General features: G+C 48.8%; 1 protein-coding gene across 2 annotated transcripts; it reads right to left on the bottom strand.

The window, feature by feature from the left end:
• Positions 1–585: 585 nt before the first annotated feature.
• On the bottom strand, positions 586–22,098 carry Zfp41 (ZFP41 zinc finger protein). 2 transcript variants are annotated; one of them, XM_052748028.1, is made up of 6 exons: positions 19,667–22,098; positions 19,107–19,330; positions 16,839–18,487; positions 14,408–14,534; positions 9,943–11,431; positions 586–6,606 (listed from the first exon to the last, which is right to left on the bottom strand). In XM_052748028.1, the coding sequence occupies exon 3, from the start codon at positions 18,314–18,316 to the stop codon at positions 17,726–17,728; it is 591 nt and encodes a 196-aa protein (XP_052603988.1). In that variant the 5' UTR covers positions 18,317–18,487; positions 19,107–19,330; positions 19,667–22,098; the 3' UTR covers positions 586–6,606; positions 9,943–11,431; positions 14,408–14,534; positions 16,839–17,725. The 2 variants fall into 2 exon arrangements, with proteins under 2 accessions (XP_052603988.1, XP_052603987.1); XM_052748027.1 differs by lacking the exon at positions 586–6,606 and having other exon boundaries at positions 7,424–11,431.
• Positions 22,099–23,753: the final 1,655 nt, after the last annotated feature.

Below are 23,753 nucleotides of genomic sequence, written 5' to 3'. Positions count from 1 at the left end.
CCTGTCTCAGAGTAGGATTGCTGCCATCCTTCAGATCCCAGCTCCAAAGACTAAGAGGCAGGTTCGAGAGTCCTTAGGTGTGGACAGATATCGCTGCCTCTGGACCCCAGAGTTTGTGGAAATAGCTAGGTCTGTATACACCAGCACAAGGGGGCGGGGGCACTGAGCCCCTAAGCCGGACTGAGACTAAACAAAAGGTATTTGAGGCTTTAAAAGCAGCTCTGACTTTGGCTCCTGCCCTAGCATTTCTAGATGTCTCAAAACCTTTTCATCTGTTTGTCCATGGAACAAAGACATGGCAAAGGGGGTTTTTAACCAAAAATTGGGGCCATGGAAGTGCCCTGTGATATACCTGTCCAAAGGCTTGGACTCTGTAGCCACAGGATGGCCCACCTGTCTAAGAGTTGTGGTGGCTACCTCCTGGTCTAATGAAACAAGTTAACTCTGGGTCAGGATCTTACACTCACAGACCCCACACTGTCGAGGCTCTCTCAGGAACACCGGAACAGTGGCTGTCTAATGCCTAGTGTTAGTTATTATGTGGCGCTGTTTACCATGCAAGAAAAGTCACGAGGCACAACAAAACCCACTATAAGAGTTTATTGGGAGGAAGAGGGGACAGAAAAGGTGTGCTTAGGCCTACTGAAAGATTTGTGCAGGAAGAAGAGGGGGATAGTGTTAGGATCCTGCCCCTCCAGCTATATGACCGCACATGCACAGTTCAGTAGCTAAGTAAGGGGTCTCAGTTATCAGTGCGCTGTGTGATTGTGCAAATGCTCGCAGCATGGTCATGCAATCAGTGCATGAGTGGCGTAGCTCGGTAAGCCCACCTGCGCATGTGCAGGGGAATCCTTAAAAAGCCGGACACAGACGCCTCCCTCCTCTTCTGCTCTTTCCTCCCCCAACCCCTCCCTCTCTCCTGCATGTGTCTCTGCCCCAGGCCTGGCCACACTCTCTTCTGTTCCCCACTTCCTCCTAATAAAGCTCTGACACTGGGCTTTGTCGTGCCTCTGACCTTTCCTCGCACGGTAACCAGCTCCGCTTATTTTTTAAAACCAACAGACAGTACATGGGATCTGCCTTTTATGGACTCCCTCCCTGCGCCCCCCTCCCGCCCCATGTATGTGCATATGGGCTTTCATAGCTACGCCACACATGCACATAGACTATGTGATCATGATGCACAAATTACGTGACCACGCAGCGCACATGGAATACGTAGGATGTAAGCACACACACACACACACACACACACACACCCGCCCCAATGACTAAGCACATGCTCGGTCATGGGGGTGTAGCTAGAAATCTTATATGTGATTCAGTACCAGGCCCTACTCCTGGTCCACCCTTGTCTTAGGGGTTCTATTGTTGTGATCAAGGCAACTTTTATAAAGGAAAACATTTAATTGGGGCTCTTACAGTTTCAGAGATTTATTGTCTTGGCGGGAAACATGGCAGTATGTAGGCAGACATGGTGCTGGAGATCTACAAGCAGAAGAAGCAACTGTGTGCCACACCAAGCTTACTTGAATATAAGAGACTTCAAAGCCCACCCCCACAGTGACACACTCCCTCCAACAAGGCCATACCTACTCTAACAAAGCCATACCTCCCAACGGCGCCACTCCCTATGGGAGTCATTTTCTTTCAAACCACCACAGCCATCAAGTCTGGTTTGAGAAACCCACTGCCATCAACCCTGCTAATCCTCTTGTCCGCTAATGACCCACGGGTGCTCCTCCATGATTGTCACAGAAAGGTGAAAGCTGAAACCAGCTACATGAGGGCTGCCATAGTTACTTTAACTGAAGCCATTTTGGCCCAAGCCAGGCACCTCAGCCTAGAGAGCAGAACAGATTGATCAGACTGGGGAAAAGGAAAAGTCCATCACACTATACACAGACATTCGCTCTGCGTTTACTACCTTGCATGCCCATGGTATGATCTACAGAAAAAGAGGGCTTCTTACCACTGGGGGTGGAGTGGGGTAGAGAAAATCTGGGCCCTCCTACAGGCTCTTTGGCTTTCCCTATGAACTGCTATCCACTCCTGAGAACATAAGAAGATGACTCCCCTGAGGCAGGAGGTAACCAGGCTGCCTGACAAAAACCAATGGGGCCTAGTGATACTCCGGTGACATTCCCCGACCCACTGTTGCCTGAGACTCCGTGGTACAACCCAGAGAAAAAAGGGGCATGCCAACAAATGGACAGCTCAAAGTCACAGGTGGATGGAGGACACCAGAGGGCAAGATTCTAGGATCATTCTCCCAGAAACAATTGGCAGGACTCTAGGAACTGACCTTCACCAGGCTACTCATCTGGGGTCCACAAAACTTTCTGAGTTGCTCAGATGAAGGTCTGTTACACCTACACTGGACACCCTGGCTCAGGATGTCTCTCAGCCAGATGCCAGGTTTGTGCTCAAGTAAACCCAAAACAGAGAGCTCTCACCCAGGAAGGGGTCCAGATGAAAGTGAACTCTGGGAAAACAACTTCACTGAGATCAGGCCTGCCAGGGGAGTATACAAGTACTTGCTAGTTTTTATAGGTACCTTTTCTGGGTGGGTAGACATGTTCCCCATCCAGACCAAAACTGCTCAAATAGCTTAAAAGCTCCTCCAGGAACTGGTCCCCTGCTTTGTCTCCTGCTCCCCCCACCCCCCCAGCAATGGGGCCCAACAATGGCCTGGCTTTCATAGCCAAAACCTCTCAATTACTAGCTAAAGCTTTAGACACAGATAAAAAACATCCCCAGCCAGTGGGGATGCACACCTTTAATCCCAAGAGGTAGAAGCAAGCAGATCTCTGAGTTTGAGGCCAGCCTGGTCTACAGAGCAAAATCCAGGACAGCCAGGGCTACATACACAGAGAAATCCTGTCTCAAACAAAACGATTCCATTGTGTTTACAGACCTCAGAATTCTGGGCAGGTATAAACAAACAAAAATCCAAACAAACAGGACATTCAAAAACCAAACAAAAAACCCAAAAAACCTCATAAAACTCAGTTCAGCAAAGGGTGTGTAGACTTCCTTCCTTTGCTTCTGGCCCACCGCACCCCAAATAGAGGGAATTTACCCTTTCTGTGATTATGTTTAGAAGACCTCCCTGACGGCTTCCCTGGCTCAGAGACCAGCCGTTGGCAGAACTCTAACCATTACTTTTTCAGTTACTTGCTTTAGGCTTAACCTTGAAAACATACATGTTAAGCTAAAGCTTGTCATACTGTAAATGAATGACTTAGCGTGACTATAAAAACGGTCTAGGCACATTCAAGAATTTGATCCTTTATTAGGTGACTGACCATTGCCTTGCATATCTTAATTATCTGTAACAGTTTACAACAAGTTAGCAACTTTTACAAGATTAAGATTTTACAGTTTTATCCCTGTTAAGTTTTAACCTTCAAATTTTGAATTGAAGATTTAATTGAAAATCCTCTGGCAGTAAAATAAAACTTTAAACCATAAATACAGTCCATAAGGGACTGGGAAATTTACAAACATAAATACAGTCCACGGAGAGATTGAGAGCCTTTTTTTTTTTTTTTAAATCTTTTTGTATCACAGTTTTTCCGAATGGCTCAGTTTATCCAAATAGCTAAAGCTTAACAAAGTTAGCAAAGACAGAGACTAGACCGATATCTTTAAGTCAGTTTCTGCTAGCCCAAGCAGGCCTAAGGAGTTTATAAAACTTATTTATCAAATATATCCTACTTATCAAACTTTTTTTTTTTGTTTTTTTTTTTGTTTTTGTTTTTCGAGACAGGGTTTCTCTGTGTAGCTTTGCGCCTTTCCTGGTACTCGTTTTGGAGACCAGGCTGGCCTCGAACTCACAGAGATCCGCCTGCCTCTGCCTCCCGAGTGCTGGGATTAAAGGCGTGCGCCACCACCGCCCGGCCCAAACTTTTTTTTTAATCTAAAAATTTTTAGAAGCCTGGTGTTGAACACAGTTAGCAAAGACGTAAGTAGCTAGGCATACTTATCTAAGTCAGTTTCTGTTACCCTGAGCAGACTGCTATAACCATAGGAATTTGGAAATCTTAATCGGTAAGCAATTTTTTGCTTGGAATTTTACAGGCCACCACCCTTCCCCACTGGTCTTACATTTTATCAAGAGCTCTGCATATACATGACCTTGAATGGGGGCACTTTTTTTTTTTTTTTTTTTTTGTTAACAAGAACCAACAAAAATGAGGCTGGAGAGATGGCTCCGTGGTTAAGAGCACTGGCTGCTCTTCTTCCTGAGGACCCGGGTTCAATTCCCAGCACCCACATGGCAGCTCACAACTGTCTGTAACTCCAGTTCCAGGAGGTCCAACATCCTCACCCAGTCAAATGTGCACATAAAAGAAAAAGACGGAGGTTGGGGATTTAGCTCAGTGGTAGAGCGCTTGCCTACCAAGCACAAGGCCCCAGGTTCGGTCCTCAGCTCCGGAAAATTAAAAAAAAAAGAAAAAGACAAAAAAGAACCAAGAGAAGGAGAAGTCAGAGCTAGACACCTGTAATTACAGTTAGCCATTTTAATTTTTATTATGTCTTTTTTGATTAAAAATTTAAATAAAAACTAAATAAGACACAATAGTAGCAAATAAATATACCATTTGTTGTAAGGACTTTTTCCTAAGGGGGTGTCAGACAGTACCTGCAGCCTCTACCCAGTATGTTTAACAGCCTTCCCACTGCTGCAGAGGTGGCCCCATCCTTGTTAGTTTGTAGCCTGTAAGCCTTAGCTTTTCCAGAAAACCTTGAGGCTTCATGCAGTTTGGGCCTAAGTGCATAAATTAGGAGGATGGAGCGCCTGGATGCTCAGGTGAAGGCCCAGTGACCTGGTCTATTTCGTCCTTTTAGAAGGAATAGTAACTTTTTTAAATTTGAGACAGGGTGTCTTTGTGTGGCCCCTGGCTGTCCTAGAACTTGCTCTGTAGACCAGGTTGGCCTTGAACTCACAGAGATCTGCCTGCCTCTGCCTCCTGAGTGCTGGGATTAGAAGCATGCGCCATCACACCTTTAATACTAACTTTCAACAAGCTCAACTCATATCTGGAGTTACTAATGAGGGATTTTAGACAGAGGGTTTAATTTTCCTTTATAACCAGTTTGTGTGTGTCTGCAGATGGAGGCAGACGACTTGAAAAGCTTCAGAAGTATTTTTTTATAAAGTCGTCAGGTTGCAGAATAACTTAAGTACCTGTAACCTAGAGGCCATTAGGCAGAAAACCTTAAAAACAAGACAACTATGGGAACTCAGGAAATGTTGGCATCAGGTTGCTTTTCTTTTCTTTTTTTTTTAAAGATGTATTTATTTATTACATATACAGCATATATCCCTGCAGGCCAGAAGAGGGCACCAAATCTCATTACAGATGGTTGTGAGCCACCATGTGGTTGCTGGGAATTGAACTCAGGACCTCTGGAAGAGCAGTCAGTGCTCTTAACCTCTGAGCCATCTCTCCAGCCCTGCTTTTGTTTTCTTTACAGATGTTTAACCATATCCAATACACTTACAAACCTCAAGGCACAGAAAGTTGATATAATAGTCTTACAATCTTGAGATGAATTTATATTTTAGCAAAAGTTGGAGTTAAGTAAAACCAAGAAAAGGGGTGTGAGATAAACAGCAGCAATTCCTATTGGAATAGTCACTCCAGCTGTTTTGAAGCACTGAGTGTCTTCTCCTGGGCTGTTTTTCCTTTCCCTGTCAGAGGCAGAAGACCTGTCTGACCCAAGACAGAGATTTTAGAGGAAACTTTTAAACAGGCATGCTTGGGTCAGGAGAGGAGGGCCATAATCCAAGTCCAGAGCCAGCTTTTTTTTTTTTTTTTTTTTTTTTTTTTTTTGGTTTTTCAAGACAGGATTTCTCTCTGTAGCTTTGTGCCTTTCCTGGGACTCACTTGGTAGCCCAGGCTGGCCTCGAACTCACAGAAATCCGCCTGGCTCTGCCTCCCGAGTGCTGGGATTAAAGGCGTGCGCCACCACCGCCCAGCTCAGAGCCAGCTTTTTAATAAAGTGGAACAGCATAAAATAATACTTCAACATCATCCATACCCCAAAGACATCTGTGTTGCGAGATACTTGTTTACAACTGTCTGAAGATGTGTATTGTGATTGGTTTAACAAAGAACTGAATGGCCAACAGCTAGGCAGGAGAGAATAGGCGGGACTTCTGGGAAAGAGAGGAACTCAGGAAGAATCTAGGGCACGAGAGATGCCAGGGAGACACCGAGAGAGTCGGGCACACAGAATGGGAGAGAGGTAAAAGGCCATGTGGCAGAATGTAGATTAATAGAAAAATTAATGTAGGTTAATTTTATAAGAGCTCATTGGGAACCAGCCTAAGCTAAAGGCCAAGCATTCATAATAAGTCTCCATGTCATTATTTGGGAGCTAGCAGCCTGACAAAGTCCAATTGCACACCTGAACCCCTGCAAAACTGAATCCACTGACCAGAGCAAGCAGAAAAGAAATCTCCGAGATAACAATCTGTGAGAAACCCACAGGACTTAAACAGCGGGCTCATTGAACCAATGAGAGAGACAGAACAAGATGATGGTGGTGTAGTGTGGAGGTAGCCAGGAGCAGTCAGTCAGTCTTGTGGAAATCCTGAAAAAAAAATGATGCAGTATGCAACCTCTTGGGGTCTTAGCCATGCTCGGTCCAGCTCCCATGTCTGAAACAAAACTTAGGAGCACATCAGAAAACATAAATCCACAGACAAAAGCAAACCAGAATGTCACACGGTCAGAGACGAGATAAACACAGACATGTGGAAGCTCCCTTCACTCGTACACCAGAACCAGGGGGCAGGAGGATGTCTCCTATTCTGTATCTGGAGACTGGGTCTATGATCACGTCTGATTTCTCCTGTCACCCCAGATGTCAGGACTTCCAGAACAGAACTCACTAATTGGTGTGGGTTTCAAATGCACATTAGCCAGCAACTTTTTACCTTTTTTTGTTTGGTTGGTTTTTGTTTGTTTTTGAGACAGGGTTTTTTTACAGCCCTTGGCTGTCCTGGAACTCACTCTGTAGACCATGCTGGCCTCAAACTCACAAAGATTTACCTGCCTCTGCCTCCAGAATGTTGGGAATTTGCAAATTTGCAGTAGTCACAGTCTTGGGGTCCTGTGGGCCTCCAAGTCCACAATGTGCTTGCCCCCATCTAGGGCCTGTTCACCCCTAGGGTCTCCAAGTTGTGGTTCTTGCCCGTTTGGGGTGTGTCCCCAATTAGTGACTCCTTAATTTGTGGCAGCCACGGTCTCGGGCTCTCCCGGATTTCCAAGTCCACCTCAGACTCACCCCAACTTAGGGCCTATCCCAAGACCACCATCTGTAGTCTGGGGTCTACCAGAGATCCTGGACGAGCCCCCAAATATTATGGAGTTCGAGACCCCCAGGAAAAGACCACAGACTCAATCCGGATTATAATTAGTTGAATTTATTGAAACCGCTAGCAGGACAAAAATCTCTGAGCCAAACTAGAGGCTGCTGTGCGAAGCGGGTGAGGGAAGGATTCTAAAAGGCAAAACCCACAAGAAGACCTCAAGTATCTGCACAAGCAAGCCAGGAGCTGTTCTGCTCTGCCAAGATTAGGCAGCCAAGGAGAACTCAAAATAGTCCTTGAATGTCTGCACAAGCAGGTTACAGAAGCCAACAAAATCATAGCATAACAAGTAGATGGTCCGGGCTGTACATTTCTGGGTGGAGTCACTGAGTCAGGGTTATGGGGAACTTATCTCCCAGGGCCTGGAGTCAGACAAATGGCTAGTGGGTACTAAGACGGCTGTCTAGCAGAAAACAGTTTCTTTAGCCATCACACTGTCAGCACCACCTGGGCCCTTAATTCTCACTCTGACTGGATTAATGGTGGACCCCTGCACCTTAAACTATTTGGCCAATTATGTAACAATTTGGTAAAATTAATGATCCTTAGGACCAACTCTACCTCTTTAGAGTGGGATGAGTCCACGATCTGACTCATTCACTGAGACCAGTGAGGAATGTAACAGGCCCCCAAACCTTAGCACAGCTGGCTCAGGATGGAAGTACCATTCAGGCCATAAAACTCAGCACGTAGACAGCACCACTTGACAAAACAAAAACAAAGACCTCATCCATCAAAGTTCATAGTTCTGGGAAAGTCTCTAAATGACTAACCTTGCCTTTTGGCTTCTGTAATTCTGCTTCTGGCTAACTGGTCTTGTTAACTTAAGTATCTCCACTCAGAACATGGTTTCTGTGCTGAAAAGCTCAACCTGAGGAAGGCTCGATGCTTAACTGGGATCCCGAACACAGTGTAGGTGCCGGCTAGCTAATAAAGACTTTCTATTGACTTAAACCCATGTCCTAGTCTTCTCTGGTGTATACCCCACAAGTGGAGGCCTGATGCCCAATATAACCTAGGGAGGTGCTATCAAAGGAGGGAGAGAAGGTGGTAGGGAGAGGCAAGAGTATTCAAAAGAAGTAATGTGTGCAAATGTCCTGAGGTATGGGAAGAGTATCACCAGTCATCTGGACCTGAGACAGCAGGCAGGCTGGAATATGGTAAGCAAGGGAGAATGGAAGAAGATGGGCAAGATTAGACAAAACAACAGTCCTAAAGCCATTTCAGAACTAGGATTTTATTCTAAGTGTAGTGGGAGGCACTGAAACCCTCCAAAGGGAGGGATATGTATTTTTAAATTTTTGTCATATGTATATGGCTGTTTTGCCTGTTTGTATGTCTGTGTACCATTTGCATGCCTAGGCCTATGGATAGCAGGAAAGGGAGACAGAGCCTCTGGAATTAGAGTTAAGATGACTGCGAGCTGCCATGTGGGTGCTGAGAATCAAACATGGTCCTCTTGAAGAGCAACTGGTAAATCAGCATCTCAAGTACGCTGTGTATTTCAACACTGGGATAAACCTCCAGCTTCACCCCATCCCATTTTTGAGATAGGGATCTCACTATTGTTATCTCAGATCTAGAAAGTTAAAGTGACCCTTCTACTTCATTTTAAGGTTAGTCTTGGGGCTGCAGAATGGATCAGAAAAGAAAAGGGTTCTTCTTGTGTTTCTGTTGACTGGGAGCCCAACTCGGTCCCTAGCTTCCTGAGTAACAACACGGCACCAGCACTCCCCACTGTGGTGGGGTTGACCTGTATACTATGAAGTTTGGCCAAATCTTTGCCTCTACCCATCAGATCCTCCAAACAAAACTGTCCCTAGGCCCTGCTAAGTGTCTCTTGCAAGATCACCCCTTGTTGAGAACACCTGCCCTAAATGGAGAATGAATGGATGATTCCCAGGTTTCCCTCAGGGTCCCTACTACAGGCACTGAACCACTAACCAAACACTAACCTAGAGTTCTAGTATCTGGGGTCAAAAAGGCAGGAGGATGTCTTGCTGCTGTAGAGCCTCTACCCTCACCCCAATGTACAGCAGTGACGACTTTTACACATTATACTCTCATGAGCTTGGTCACTGGAGCATCCTAGACACTCTCGAGAAGCAGTGACCAGCTGGGACCCTGGTCTTGCAGCTCAGGGTCCCTAGTGGAGAAAGCTAGTGGCTTCTTTGAGGGCATCCCTCCACAATGCAGGGCACCTGACAGAGCACAGAAAGCAGGTTGAAAACACATTTACTTTTATGAGAAAATAGACATCCAGTAGCAGCAGCAGCAGCAGCAGCAGCAGCAGCAACAGCATTTGCTCACAAAACCATGGCAGCAACTGGAAGGCAATGAGGAGATCAGTGTGGCTGTCCATGGAGCAGAGGGGTCACATACGAAGGATGCCACCGAGTGCACAGCAAACAGACTGGCTAGTCCAATGTGCACAGCACTGACACAGCACCAAGGATGTTTCACATCAAAGTAGAGTTCACGACTGTGACACAGAAACACCAGGTTGGGGACAGCATCTGCTCCAACACAATAGGTTAAAGCTGCTTACCACTTACCACTCACTGCAATTTAGCACAGGAGGGCAGGAGACACCCTGCAGGGAATGTACAGGGCGTTAGGACACACAGGTGTCTCTGCCCCAGCCAGATACAAGAAAGATGAGGTTCCACCAGATTGCTGATGTGGCCGAGGTGAGGTGTGGACAGGCCAGTTGGGTGCTGCCAGTTCACAGGAGCCAAGAATCCCCTTCAGGTCCAGAGCCAAATGCCTGCAGGCCCAGCTACAGAGCAATGCCTCACCTGGGTGTTGGCTGGGAGTTGCCACAGGAAAGCATCAGTCCCAGGGGATCTGAGTCAGGAGAGGGTAATCTACTTGTCTTCCTTCAGAAGGAACCAGGAGAAAGCAAACACCCAACTCCACAGGCGCAAAGTTCTAGAAGGGGTAGGCTGACAGTGGGAGCCATCTCTTGGCCTAGGGTAAATGTAGCACATAGGCTAGTCTCCTTGTCTGCACTATACCTGAGGTCCACACCAGAGGTGACCCCATTCCCCCAAATCTTCCCTTGAAGCCACAGAGCATCTGTCCCTTGAGTTAGGGTACACAGCCTTTCTTCCCAGGGCCCTGGTCTTGCCTTACTCTTCAGGGCATCTTGGCATCCGAACTCACTGGCACAGGAAATGATCGTGTCTTGATGTCAAACTGGGATGGATCCAAGATCAAGGAGGAATGGAGCCCAGGTGTGCCCTGGAGCTACAGACTTCCAGGAACTGAAGTTGTCAGCTAGAATCAAGTCTAAACCAGTGGTCTCCTCAACAGAAGAGTCCTGGGCCTAGTCCAGGGCTACTTCTGATTCTCCCTAGAGGTGGCTTCTGACGTCTCACTTGGCCGGAGGAGACCGAAGGAACGGATGCTAATGCAGCTCAGAGCTCTCGTTCACTTGCTTGTCGTCAGGCCCCAATAGTGCTCTCAGCTCTAAGTGAGGCTGAGCAGCAGCTGTGCTGGTCAGAGCCCTTCCTGCAGGAGAAGGCCCGCCAGAGGTAGCAGCTGAGGTGCTGCCAGGTGGAGCTGCCTCGTACCTCTCAGAAATTTCTAGCTGCAGTTGAGTATGCTTCTGTAATTAGAATCCCAATACACTGCTGGAGTGCTCTTCATTGCCCCAGGACACATCTCAAGACATCTAGAAGGTTCTGAGCATTTAGTTTGTTCCAGGGAGGCTGAAGTGTGTCTCACTGAAGTAAAGAGCTGGTGCTGGGGACTGTCTGGTAGGCTGACAGTGAGCCAGAACTAATGGTCGCTGGTGAATGATGTGATGTAGCCACCTTAACTTCAGGGTAGGGACAAGTCAAAGTACCCTGTAGTTACCACATGGCATCCAGAAGGCCTCCCTGAGCTCATCCACCTACAGCTTTCCTGTTGCCAACGGATTCTGTGATGACAGCCTCCTTGGCGCATGACCCAGTGGGCATCTCAGTGCCCTGTGGTGGAAGTAGACACTGATTCTCTTGACTTCTCTGAGCTTCTTGCTCGGAAGATCTGCACTGCAGCCTGGAAAAAACAAAGAACAGTCTGGTAAATGAGAAGAGGGTAGGAGATAGCTGACTGAAGGAAATAGGTGGGTTAAGTGCAAGCTGCTGCTGCCAGCTACCCAAAGAAAGTGAAGGACGCAGAGGGACGTGGGGCTCCAGCTGAGGACGGATACCTAGGGACACACGTGTGCACTTAGCACAAGCAGCAGGTCTGACACCCTCCCACTTCTGCTGGGGCTGCACCATGACCTCTTCCTGCTGCTTTGGTTGGGCGACTTCTCATAATCGTGAGCTGCATTTGGAAAACACAGAAAAGAAGTCCAACAAGAGCTGGAGGACGGCTCAGCAGTTAAGAGCACTGGCTGCTCTTCCGAGGACCAGGGTTTGGTGGCCAGCACCCACAAGGTGGCTGACTGCAACTCCAGTTCCAGAGGATCCAACACCCTCTTCTGGCCTCTAAGAACACTCCAGGCATGTGGTGCACAAACATGCAGGGAAATACCCATAAAAACACAGAAAATCACAGAGCAATGTGAACATGCCAACACACAGGAAGAGCTTGTGTACATTAAAACCACAGGCATGTGTTGTGGAATGGTCTGTATGTCAAATGTGTTACTGATCGGTCAGTAAATAAATCATTGATTGACAGTGGCCAGGCAGGAAGTATAGGCGGGACAAGGAGGAGAATAAAGCTGGGAAGTGGAAGGCTGAGTCAGAGAGACACTGTCAGCCGCCATGATGACAAGCCGCATGTGAAGATGCCGGTAAGCCATGAGCCATGTGGCAAGGTATAGATTAATGGAAATGGATTAATTTAAGCTGTAAGAACAGTTAGCAAGAAGCCTGCCATGGCCATACAGTTTGTAACCAATATACGTCTCTGTGTTTACTTGATCGGGTTTGAGCGGCTGTGGGACTGGCGGGTGACAGAGATTTGTCCTGACTGTGGGCCAGACAAAAAAACTCCAACTACAAATGGCGTCCAACATGATGACAAGAGTTTCCACCTAAAACCTGAGTAAAAAGATTCTAAAACAAAACTAAAAACAGCTCCTAGTTGTCTCTTTTAAGCTAGCGGCAGCCTACGTGTTTGAACTACTATGGCGGGTTCCTGGCGTACATGCTCGACCTACAGTATGGCGAAAATGAGGCCTCTACAAATGACACATTAAACTATGTGATAGATTTAGCCTTTGCTAGTACAAAAAAAAAAAAAAAAGAGATTTCTGGGCTACACGCTACTTTAATAAAAACATAAACCCACTATTTCTGAGAGTTAATGGCTCCCAGAGCTGACAAAAAACGTACCACCGCCATGTTGGAAAGCTAAAATAGACAGAGCCAACAGCCATAGCGCCAATGCCGTTTCAGGCTTAAAAGACTACAGTTTAAAACAATAGACTCAAGCCAATATAAAAAAATAAGCCACATAAAGATGGCTACCACACAGAGAATCTGGATTATGTTCTCTTTAATATTCATAACTAAAAAAAAACATTTGATTACAAAAACTATTAAGTTATGCCAAAATGTATATTTTAAAGGTACCTTGACTTCAAAATTTAGATGTAAGGATATGTTGCTTTGGAAAGGAGGCTCTGCTTTTGTTTCCACAGAAAGTCAGAGGCTATGGATTTGTTCCAGATTAAGATACATCAGGTTTGACCAGCCAAGACCACCTAAAAGGTCTCCGATGACACCATGGCCCAGATGATCCAACATCCAAAACCATTTCAAGGCAACTGGCTCAGACGATACACCCTCATGGACTACTCCATAACCCTAAAATATTCTTTATGTCCCCATAAGATACAGCGCCCCCCTCCAGCAGGAAGTAGTAAGAGAAGCTACGCTCAAATTCCCAAATACACCAAGCTAACTTTAAAGATGTGTAAAGGTTAAAACTTTCCTTTTTAAGAAAAGAAAACGGGAGGTGCTGTGGAATGGTCTGTATGTCAAATGTGTTACTGATCGGTCAGTAAATAAATCATTGATTGACAGTGGCCAGGCAGGAAGTATAGGCGGGACAAGGAGGAGAATAAAGCTGGGAAGTGGAAGGCTGAGTCAGAGAGACACTGTCAGCCGCCATGATGACAAGCCGCATGTGAAGATGCCGGTAAGCCATGAGCCATGTGGCAAGGTATAGATTAATGGAAATGGATTAATTTAAGCTGTAAGAACAGTTAGCAAGAAGCCTGCCATGGCCATACAGTTTGTAACCAATATAAGTCTCTGTGTTTACTTGGTCGGGTTTGAGCGGCTGTGGGACTGGCGGGTGACAGAGATTTATCCTGACTGTGGGCCAGGCAGGAAAACTCTAGCAACAGGCATGAGCCACACATGGTGTCTCTCTCTCTCTCTCTCTCTCTCGCCCTCTCGCCCTCTCTCTCTCTCTCTCTTTCTCTGAGACAGTATCTCACTATGTAGCCCTGGCTGTTTGCTGTCCTGGAACTCACTCGGTAGACCATGTTGGCCTCAAACTCACAGAGATCTGCCTACCTCTGCCTCCTGAGTGCTGGGATTAAAGGCATGTGTTGCCATACCCTGCCACACCTCAAGTCACTGAATTCTAGCTGATTCTTTAGAGTTGAGCACTGTCATCCCCATTGCAAGGGAGGAAACTGAGGCACAAGGTTCAGCAATACATCTAACACTGCAACATCCAGGCAAGGAGGAGACTTCAGCTTTAGGACTCACGTTCTCACCACCTGCTTCCTTCTCGGAGATCAAGACAGTGGCTTTTAACATGGCTCTTTGGCTATATTTGGCACACCTTTAATCCTAGCACTGCAGAGGCAGGTGGGTCTCTGTGAGCTGAGGCCAGCCCAGTCTACTCAAAACCAAACCAAAAAGCAAACAAACAACTTAATTCTTCTTTTCCAAGAACCCTGGGCTGGGGCACAGCTAAGTGGTAGAGCATTGGCCTAGTGCTCACGAGACCCTGGCTTCCATCCCCAGGACCACAAAAGCAGAACAATGACCGTGAACACACCTGTTCGCTGGAGGGCTGACTGGACTCTGCCTCCCAGGCACTGCTGCAGGTGTTTTCCAGGGCCAGCCTGAGGCGGGCAAGTATTTGACTACATGGCATTCTGTGTCTGGGCTCTGTCCTGTGCATCCTAAAATGTGGAAAAGACATCAAGGAATTATTTGTAACCTAATCCAGAAACAGTCCACCCGGCCAGGTTAGGGAGCAGCTCAGGCCGAGTCAGGTCAGCTCTGTTTCTCTAAGTCAATGGCTCCTTATGCATCCACCCAAAGCGACACTTCTCACTACCAATGACAGGTGTCATCAGAGTACTCCACCAATCAAATCAGACCATGCAGGCACCCCGTGGGTTGTGTTTGACTGAGTTGGGCTGTTGTAGATTCGGTGTCCGTCCACACTGTCCTCCTCCTGGAACATCCAACTGCAGAAGGCACATTGTCCAGCTCCTGCATCTGGGGACCCCAGCATCCTTAGCTGGCTTGTCTGACCACCATCTAGCTTTGAAGGACTAAGCCTATGGAAAGCTCGAAGCAACAGCCTGCAAGCTCTCTGTGCCTCAAACTCTCATTTTCCTCATTAAGAATATGGATCAGAGCCGGGCGGTGGTGGCACACGCCTTTAATCCCAGCACTCGGGAGGCAGAGCCAGGTGGATCTCTGTGAGTTCGAGGCCAGCCTGGTCTCCAAAGCGAGTACCAGGAAAGGCGCAAAGCTACACAGAGAAACCCTGTCTCGAAAAACCAAAAAAAAAAAAAAAAAAAAAAGAATATGGATCAGAAACCAGGTGTGGGGTGCATGACTCTAAATCCCAGAACTCTGAAGGCTGAAGCAGGAGGTTTATGGTGAGTTCAAGGCCAACTATATAACTGGGCTATATAGTTAGTTCTCAGTCTGAGCTACATGTCAAGACACTGTCACAAACAAAGTAAAAACAAACCACAAGGGAGCACTTTGGCATCTATTTTAACCATGTCTGATGGATTATGCCTGTACTCCAAAGGCTTAGGCAGGAGCACTGTGAGTTTGAGTCCAGGCTACACAGGGGGATCCAAGACAACCTGGGATAGAGTTGAGACCCTGTCTCAATAAACAAACTGAAAGGTTGGCAAACAAACCATGGCAGCACCTCTCTCTGACAAGTCTGCTTAGCACATGGCCAGACTACTCATGCTGTGCCATCTGTAAGGGCTGTGACAATATGTGGCACAGGTGAGTGGCTGTGTAGCTGCAAAGACAAAAACAAATCTGGCCCTTTACATAAAATGTTGCTAGTCCCTGACCCGGACCCACGAGGAATGGCACCGGGTCACCCTGCCTAGTGGCCCTAGTGAACACACACTCTCTTTGGTTTCCTCTCAATACAGAGGAAATCCTGACTCTGTACCTTGAAACCTTCCCACACATCCTTAAGGATGGGGTTAGGGGCTGTGCCTTCCCACCAGCTAACACCCCTGGTTTCCAATGTCCCAGCTGTGTGCAACTCCTCGAACCCAGGACAAGGTGCCTGAGTGTGTTTTGTAGACATCTACACCAGCTGATGCCCATTTTCTCACAATTTCACCTACTGGATTTCATATTAGATTAAGCCATGCTCTCCCTCGGGGATCAAGTCTGGTACAATACTCCTGGGGTTGCCTGCACAAGGACAGTAGTGTGGGAAGACTTCCACGTGAAATGTTCTGCCCCTGGTCCAACTGCAGCCTCAGCTTGCACTTCCTGAGAGTGCATCGGCAAACCTGGCTAGGCCAGTGCCCAGACGGTACCAGAGACACTCGGTGCTCACTTCAGCTTTTAGAAAAAGGACGACTAACCTGGTATATTTGTTATTTTTCTCATTATTGTAGCAACTGTCTGGAAAAGAGCAACCTGAGGGTTTCCTTGGCTCCTGGTTTGCAGGGATATAGGCCATGATGGTGGGGAGTGTGTCATGGTTGGTCACACTGCCTGTAACTGGGAAGCAGAGAGATGAACGCTCAAGTTTTTCTTTCAGGTCTCTTGTGTCTACTGCTGCTGTGTGCAGGTGGGGGTCAGAGGAATTCTGAGGAGTTGGCTCTCTGTTGCCACTTTTACACGGGTTCCAGGACTGAACTCAACTGCCAGGCTTCTGAAGCAAGTGCCTTTACCTGCTGAGCTGTCTCTTCAGTTCAGTCTCCCCGGCAACACCCTCACAGACACACCTGCATGTCTCCTAGCTGACCCTCTACCCGGTCAGGTTGCCATGAAGATTAACTACCACACCTGGTAAAACATTCCTACCAGGGAGCATAGCTACCTCACATCATTTATTTCTCGTGGTTTCTTTATATATTGACAAACCCATCTCGAGTTCTGGCTGGGGACTCTTCTTTCAGGGTAGAGTCCTCAAAGACTAAAGCTATTACTAGGTTGTTTTTTTTTTTTAAGTCCAAATCTCTGCCAACTTTCCCTCAACTTACCCTTCTGGTCAGCAGTCACTTTGCTGTCCTTAGAACACAGACCTCATAGAGCACCTGGGACAGAGGGCAGGCACAACCACAGGCAGGAAGTGGAGCTGACCTGAATGGTGGGCTGCCACGGGGCAGGGCCACAGTTGTTTCTGAAGGTACAGTGGGTGGAAGCTGCTGCTGACACCCTGGAGCTACAAGGCCTAGCCTAAACAATCTACCACTATGGTAGGGTGCAAGGGTCCACTGAGGCCACTTTGAGTCCAGGCTACTTGTCTACGATGGTGGCTGGGACAAGGGTACACAGTGCAGTCCAGTTTCAGGCACTGGGGCTGAGCTCAGAGACTGTTGGTTCAGCAAGAGAGAAATTTCGAGATCACCAAAGTTAGCTGCAGAGAGGAACAAGCTCTGGTGCTGTCCACGGGGAGCTGGGTCCTCAGAGCTGCTCAGTGCTGCCTGCCATCCACCTCAGGGGTCCTTGCCCCTAGCAGACTTCATGGGGCCAGGTATCCAGAGCCAGGAGCCTTCAAAAGAACTGATCATCACACAGTGGATGATGCAGACAGAGGCAGCAGAGGGAGGCAGTGGCCCTCGCCAACAGGGGTGTCTCTTTAGCTGTAAGTTCTCGGTGACCCAAAGCTGTTCCAAAGATGGTCCTGAGTAGAATGAAGTAGTCTGGAAAACGTCTGGAGCTGCAGGAAGCCCCGGGGAGCACCGTGTTACCACCAAGTGAGGACTCACAGGGCAGAAGGCCTCTGTGGGTTCTTAGGTCTGATGGGTGGGTTCTCCTTTCGATGACAGGGAGAGGCAGTCACATGAGCCATCAGTAGCATACTGCATCGGAAACCTAGACCAACATCTGATGTTTGAAAAAGATCTACAGTTGTCGGCTGCCCTGCTCAGTGCTTCTTCCTCGGATGACGCTTCCGATGCCGGATGAGGCAGGAGCTGTAGGCGAAGGATTTTCCACACTCCTCACAGCCATAAGGCTTCTCTCCAGTGTGCGTTTTCTGGTGTTTCAGAAGATTGGAGCCACAGTTGAAGGCCTTTCCACACTCCCCACATTTAAAGGGTTTCTCACCGGTATGGATTCTCAGATGTTTGGTGACATCTGAGCTGTGCCTGAAGGTCTTCCCACACTGGTCACACTTAAAGGGCTTCTCTCCAGTGTGAACTCTCTGGTGGCGAATGTGATCTGTCTTGTGTTTAAAGATTCGTCCGCACTCACCGCACTCATAGGGCTTCTTCCTCTGAAAAGGAATAAACACGGGGACACCCTCAAAGTCATCTTTAAAAGAGGCATCGAAGGCATCAAAGATATGCGCCTCGTCTTCGGGACTCAGGACAGTCTGTTTGCGGGGCTTCCGGGGCCTCCTCTTGGTTGGCTTTTTCCCCCGTGGTGCTTTCTCCCCTTTGGCAGTGGCCTTTTGAGCACCTGCTTCCTCTTTGGGGGTCTGGGTCTTCTTTTTCCTGCCTGCAGGCTTTTCCATTGCTGCTCCTAGGAAGTGGAAAACACCCTGGAAGCCAGGGAAGGCTGAGGGCTCCCAGCTAGTGGCTGCCTGGCTTCTTTGTGACTTCACTCTGTCGGGGACAGCTCACCACATCCTGCTTATGAAGCTGCATTTTGGCACCAAGCAGATAGAACCACTGTCCTTTTGTTTCTGGAGACAAAAGCATTAACAACAGGTCAAAGGCAGTTCTTGGGGCTGCAGTCCCTCCACTGTCCTTTGATGAGTATCTCAGACTAACGTGGACTCCCCAGAACTCCAGCCCACTTCACTGATCCAGAGCATGCTCATCTCTTTGAGTGGCGCTCTCACTAACTCAGCCACTGACCAGGAGACACTCCTTGGCCTGAGAACAAGGTTTTCACTCACCCCACAGAACTCCCTATCATGGCCACTTCCCACCTCCCCAAGTGGAAACTTCCCTGCCCATCCTTATCCTCTCCACCTGCCCACATTGGGACTGTGCATGTACCCTGCAGCAAGAGGTAATTCCATTATATACTGCCTGGAAAACTCAGGGCTGTCCTCATAATCCACAGCAACCAGCAAACCCCATCACACCCCCAAAGGCTGTCCCTTGTGCCAATGAGCCTTTCTCTATGTGACCTCTCTTTATCTCTAAACCTGCACCATCCCCTTCACCCCTGGAGGCCTAAAGGGGTGGGCTATGTCGGCACTCCCATCTAGAGCTCCCACACCTGTCCAAAAACACAACTGTCACTTTGGGAGCACACGGTGTTTTATTCTAAGCATTACACTGATGCCTGCATACCTAACCCAGCAGATAAAGTTCTTATCTGGATTCGGAGTCTGAACGTCACCATCCGAAAGCGTTTGTCTTTTGTGGGACAGCTCAGGAGGAGACGTCTGAGAGAGTCCTTATCTGACAGCATCCAAGCTCAGTACCAATTCAAACACCATCACTTTGGTGAGAGGCGTAACAAGCAGGCCTCAGGTGTCTGGCGTTTGTTCACCAAGGCTCATCCTTACTGAAAACTGAAAACAGTCATTAACACCACAGCAGACCACAGCGACCATCTCATTTGCCCCCCTCCCCTCTCAGGCCCGTGCACAAAGTGGGTGCGAGTCAATCAGACAACTTAGTTCAATTCAGCGGGCCTAACGGCTCAGGTCCATCAAAGTGCTGCTGGACCCGGCGGGACTCGGAGCTCAAGGCACCCCACAGCAAGGGGCTTTGATAGGAAGCCCGCCCCACCTTCCCCGCCTCCGGGACCTCCGCAATACCGCCGAGTGGCTGGCGCCCCACGGAGAGAAGACCCAGAAGCCGACTTTCGCTAGGCCGGGGACACGGAGCGCGCAGGCAGAAGGTACCTGGTGGGTGTCGGGCGCAGATGCCGGCTGAACTTGGCCGTGGGCAGGCGGGCGGGCAGACAACGGTTACAATCCCCACTTGACCCGCCACTCCCGCCTCTCCCGCGCCTGAAGGCGCCCGCCCCTCTGGTGCCGCTCTACCTTCCCCGGCCTCTCGGTGGTGCTGCCGCGCGCACCATAGCCCCGCCCACCGTTCTAAGCCGTCTCCGGTACCTCTCTAGGAGCCTTGCGGGGCTCTCGGTGGTAGCACCGCGTGCTCGGTAGCCCCGCCCTTTCATTCACGCCCTTCTGGCGCCGCTCTAGGCGCCGTCGCCAGGCCTCTCTGTGGTGCTGCGCTCGGCTCCGTAGACCCGCCCACCTCTCCCCGCCCCTTCGGGGCCGCTCTAGGAAGCGCGGCCCGACCTCTCTGTGGCGGTGCTGCAGCTGCGGCCTTGCGCATAGCTTGAGGCGATGCCAAGGAGGTGTCTGCGGCTGTGCAGACTTCTGGACAGCTGGCGGCGCTTTTCTCCCGGCGTTCACGGCGCAGAGACGCCTCCTCTTCTCAGGGTTCCGAGCAGTTCTGCAGTCCTCGGGTCGTGTTTCTTAGTCTTCGGGCTTGTCACTTGTTCTGCCCATCAGCTCCCGGGACGGCAGATGCCCAGTGTGCACGGCATGTGGCCGCCCTGGACCCGACTGATTCCCCAGTCAAAGCCTGGCTCAGACCTCCTCCGCTCTGTTCTTGATCCCTGGCTCCTGGCTTTTATCTTAGAACTAGCAATCTCCTGCTTCAACCTTTTTCGAGCCCTGGGATTATAGGTGTGCCCCACCGCGCTTTGAGATCGTTGCAATTCAATCAGTTAGGGAGAAATAATGGAGAACTGCTTTGTGTTTGGCTGAGTCTCCCTGGGGACGCCATTTTGCGTGACTAGTATACAACGTTAGGGTCTCCGATGCTGGAGAAGCCGGCGTCTCAGACCTCAAGCAAACCACTGATCTGTCGCCTCCCCTCCCCCTTTTAGACTCAGCTGTCAACATGTTAGACAAATGTAATTGTCCAGTGTGCAACTTGCGGAGCTTGCCTATTATCACTCGGGAATGCAGTTGCTACGTCCTAAGCTGCCTGTTTCCTTTGGTAAGGATCAGCCAGGCTGCTTTACAGAGAGCCCGTGCCATTTCTCATTCATTCCTACCAGCCGCATGGGGTTTCGCGCCTCGCCAGCATTTGGTGTAGGGAGATAGGCATCTCCTTGTTTGCATTTCCCAGAGGGCTAGTGGTCTGTGTGCCTCTTGCCATCTGCCTATAGCCCCCAGTGACAAGTCTCTTGTGTATCTTCTAATGAGGTGGGCTGAGCTGGATGTGGGTGGACTGTAGATAGGTCCTTGTTCATCTGGTTCTCAGGCAGGCTCCCTGACTCCCCCTACCCCCACTGGTTTACTTGTGGAACAGTTTCTTTTGGAGTGGCTGCCCTCTGGAGAATCATACTCTTCTCTTTTTGGTGGGACTCAGCCACTAGTACCCTGGCCTGGGCTTGCTCACGAGGTCCAAGCTTTTCTCTAAGAAGACAATGTGGTGTCTGCTGCTGCTGAGAAGCCCGGGTGTCTGGCCACTGCCTGTGAGCCATCTCCATACATGTCCCCTTTGTCTGGTGGGCTGGAGTAGTTAGTGTGCATAGTCTAGGGTCAGCCCGAGGAGGGACCATCCTCAGTGATGTAGAATGGGTCTGTCTGTGTTCTGGAGAAGTTCTGATTGTGACATGGGAACTGTTGGGGGCCGACCCCGGACAGCTGCGTCTTGAATTTTGTGTGACCTTCCTTACTTTATCAAACCTTGCAAAAAACAGGTTCCTGGCCTAACCTCGGGCTGTACAACTTCCTGTAGTACGTGCTAATCAGTTAGCTGCAGGGGCCTGGGACCAAAGCGACCTCACCCTTCCTCAGGAATTTTTCATTCTTCTCTCTCTGCTCCCCCTCCCTGCCTGAAGCCCTGCTTATAAACCTCAATACCCAGTCAATAAACGAGACCTTGATGCGACTCAGACTGACTCTGTCTTCCCTTATTGCGCCTGGTCTCCCTTCTCTCTCGCCCCCATTGATCTTTCAGGAGGTGCCTCCTCGGGTCTCCCCAATAACCTGGCCCGCGGGACGGGTCAAGTGGCGCCCGAACGTGGGGCTCGAGGCACGGTGACCTGCCGGATGACGGACAATGGAAGGGGCCCCGGAGAGGATCAGGGTAGAGACGCCCGGACTGCATCACTCGTGCAACGCGGGAGAGTCTTGAGGTAAGTATGTCGTCCCATCGATCATGGGCAAAAATTTATCTAAAGAGGCTGTTTTTCTCAAGGAGATGAAAGGTAATCTTAGGGAGAGAGGAATAAGAGTTAAGAAAAAGGATTTGAGGCCAGGCGGTGGTGGCGCACGCCTTTAATCCCAGCACTTGGGAGGCAGAGGCAGGCGGATCTTTGTGAGTTCGAGGCCAGCCTGGTCTACAGAGCGAGATCCAGGAAAGGCGCAAAGCTACACAGAGAAACCCTGTCTCGAAAAAACAAAAAAAAAAAAAAAAGAAAAGAAAAAGGATTTGATAAAATTCTTCCAATATGTGGAGGAGAAATGTCCCTGGTTAGTGATTAATGGACCGGGAATTCACCCTTTGACTTGGAACAAGGTTGGAAAAGATATTAACAAATTAATCAGAGATGGGAAAATGTCCCTGATGCCTTTTTTAGTTTTTATGGTGTGATTAGAGATGTTCTAAAGGAAGCAGAGGGAGATGGGCGTGTTTCACATTTACTAGCCCTCGCAGAGGATTTTCTCTCAAACTCCCCCTGCCTGACACCCAAGGGTCCAGAGGTTTATTGACATCTACCGGTATGAGCGCTCTCTGTCTTGTCTGTGTCTCTCTGTCTTGTTACTTTTGTTTTGTACTTTGTAGGCTTGATTTGTACTTTGCAGGCTCTCACTGGGACAGACGTGTCCGGACAGTGAACCTGGCGGCAAAGGGAGACGTCCCAGAGCCACCTCAGAGGTGACCATTTGGTTTAGGAGCATCTTTGGGTATCTTCCCCCACAGTGGGAGGAAGTGCCACTTTGTATTTTGTCCTGGGAAATTGTCAGAGCCATTTTGTGGGTTTTTTTGTATGTTTTGTTGTGATCATTGTTACTTTACTCTCTCCTTCTCTTCCAAGAAAAAGAAAAAGGTGCATGTCTGACTGACAGAGATGTGGAAGCCCCTGATGTCTGTTTGATTAAGGACAGAGATCCTCGAGTCTGGATTGTTTCTGATGTGATTGAGCCTGGAGGGTTACCCCCCCCTCCAGAGCACATCAGGCTATCATTGTTCTTGGAGCTTTGTTGGTTGTTTTGTTGGGGCAAAGTTTTTTCGTGTGTCCTTGGTCTTGTGTGTAATGTATTAACTGTTCTCATTGCTGACTTGACTGTGACGGACGCTATGGGACAGTTCCCTTCTTCTCCACTAGACCTTTGCCTAGCCCACTGGAAGAATGTGTGAGCCACAATAGAGGGAACTGGGTTCCCCACCCCCACTCCCCGATTGAACTGAGATAAACAGGTAGCTCCTGCCAGGTGGGGCTTGCATACTGTAAGAGGGACTTGCTGGCTGTGAATGAGGCCTTCGTCTCAGTGCTGATGTTCCGGTTCTTGGATTGTCTGTGTAAATGTTATTTGTTTCTGTCTACTAACCTCCCTTATTTTCCTAAAGGAAGAGGAGGAAAGAGAGGCATAACTAAGGCCACCTCCGTCCCTCCCTAGCTCTCTTGCTATCAGGACTGCAGCCAGCTGGCTGCTCTCACGAGGGTGGGTGTGCGTGCTCTCCGTACAGGCGGGCAAAGACAGGAGCTCTGGACAGGGCAATGGGGACTGCTTGCAATTGACAAAAACTGTGTGAACTCTGAGCAGAGAATCTGACTTTAGTCAGAGGAGTTAACAAAAACTTTTTTTTCAGGAACACTGGCAGCCAAGCACATGCTCTATGCCCACTGCTCCCCTTCCCTTTCTTTTTTTTTTTTTTTTTTTTTTTTTGGTTTTTCGAGACAGGGTTTCTCTGTGTAGCTTTGCGCCTTTCCTGGAACTCACTTGGTAGTCCAGGCTGGCC

Source organism: Peromyscus californicus, unplaced genomic scaffold (genome assembly GCF_007827085.1).
Source record: "Peromyscus californicus insignis strain IS unplaced genomic scaffold, ASM782708v3 Scaffold_20__1_contigs__length_68692818, whole genome shotgun sequence".
Taxonomy (NCBI): domain Eukaryota; kingdom Metazoa; phylum Chordata; class Mammalia; order Rodentia; family Cricetidae; genus Peromyscus; species Peromyscus californicus.
This window is presented reverse-complemented; position numbering and strand designations above follow the sequence as displayed.

Bases quoted from the DNA above. Each gene is read 5' to 3' on its own strand.
- Zfp41 (XM_052748028.1), bottom strand. From the start codon at position 18,316: ATGGAAAAGCCTGCAGGCAGGAAAAAGAAGACCCAGACCCCCAAAGAG.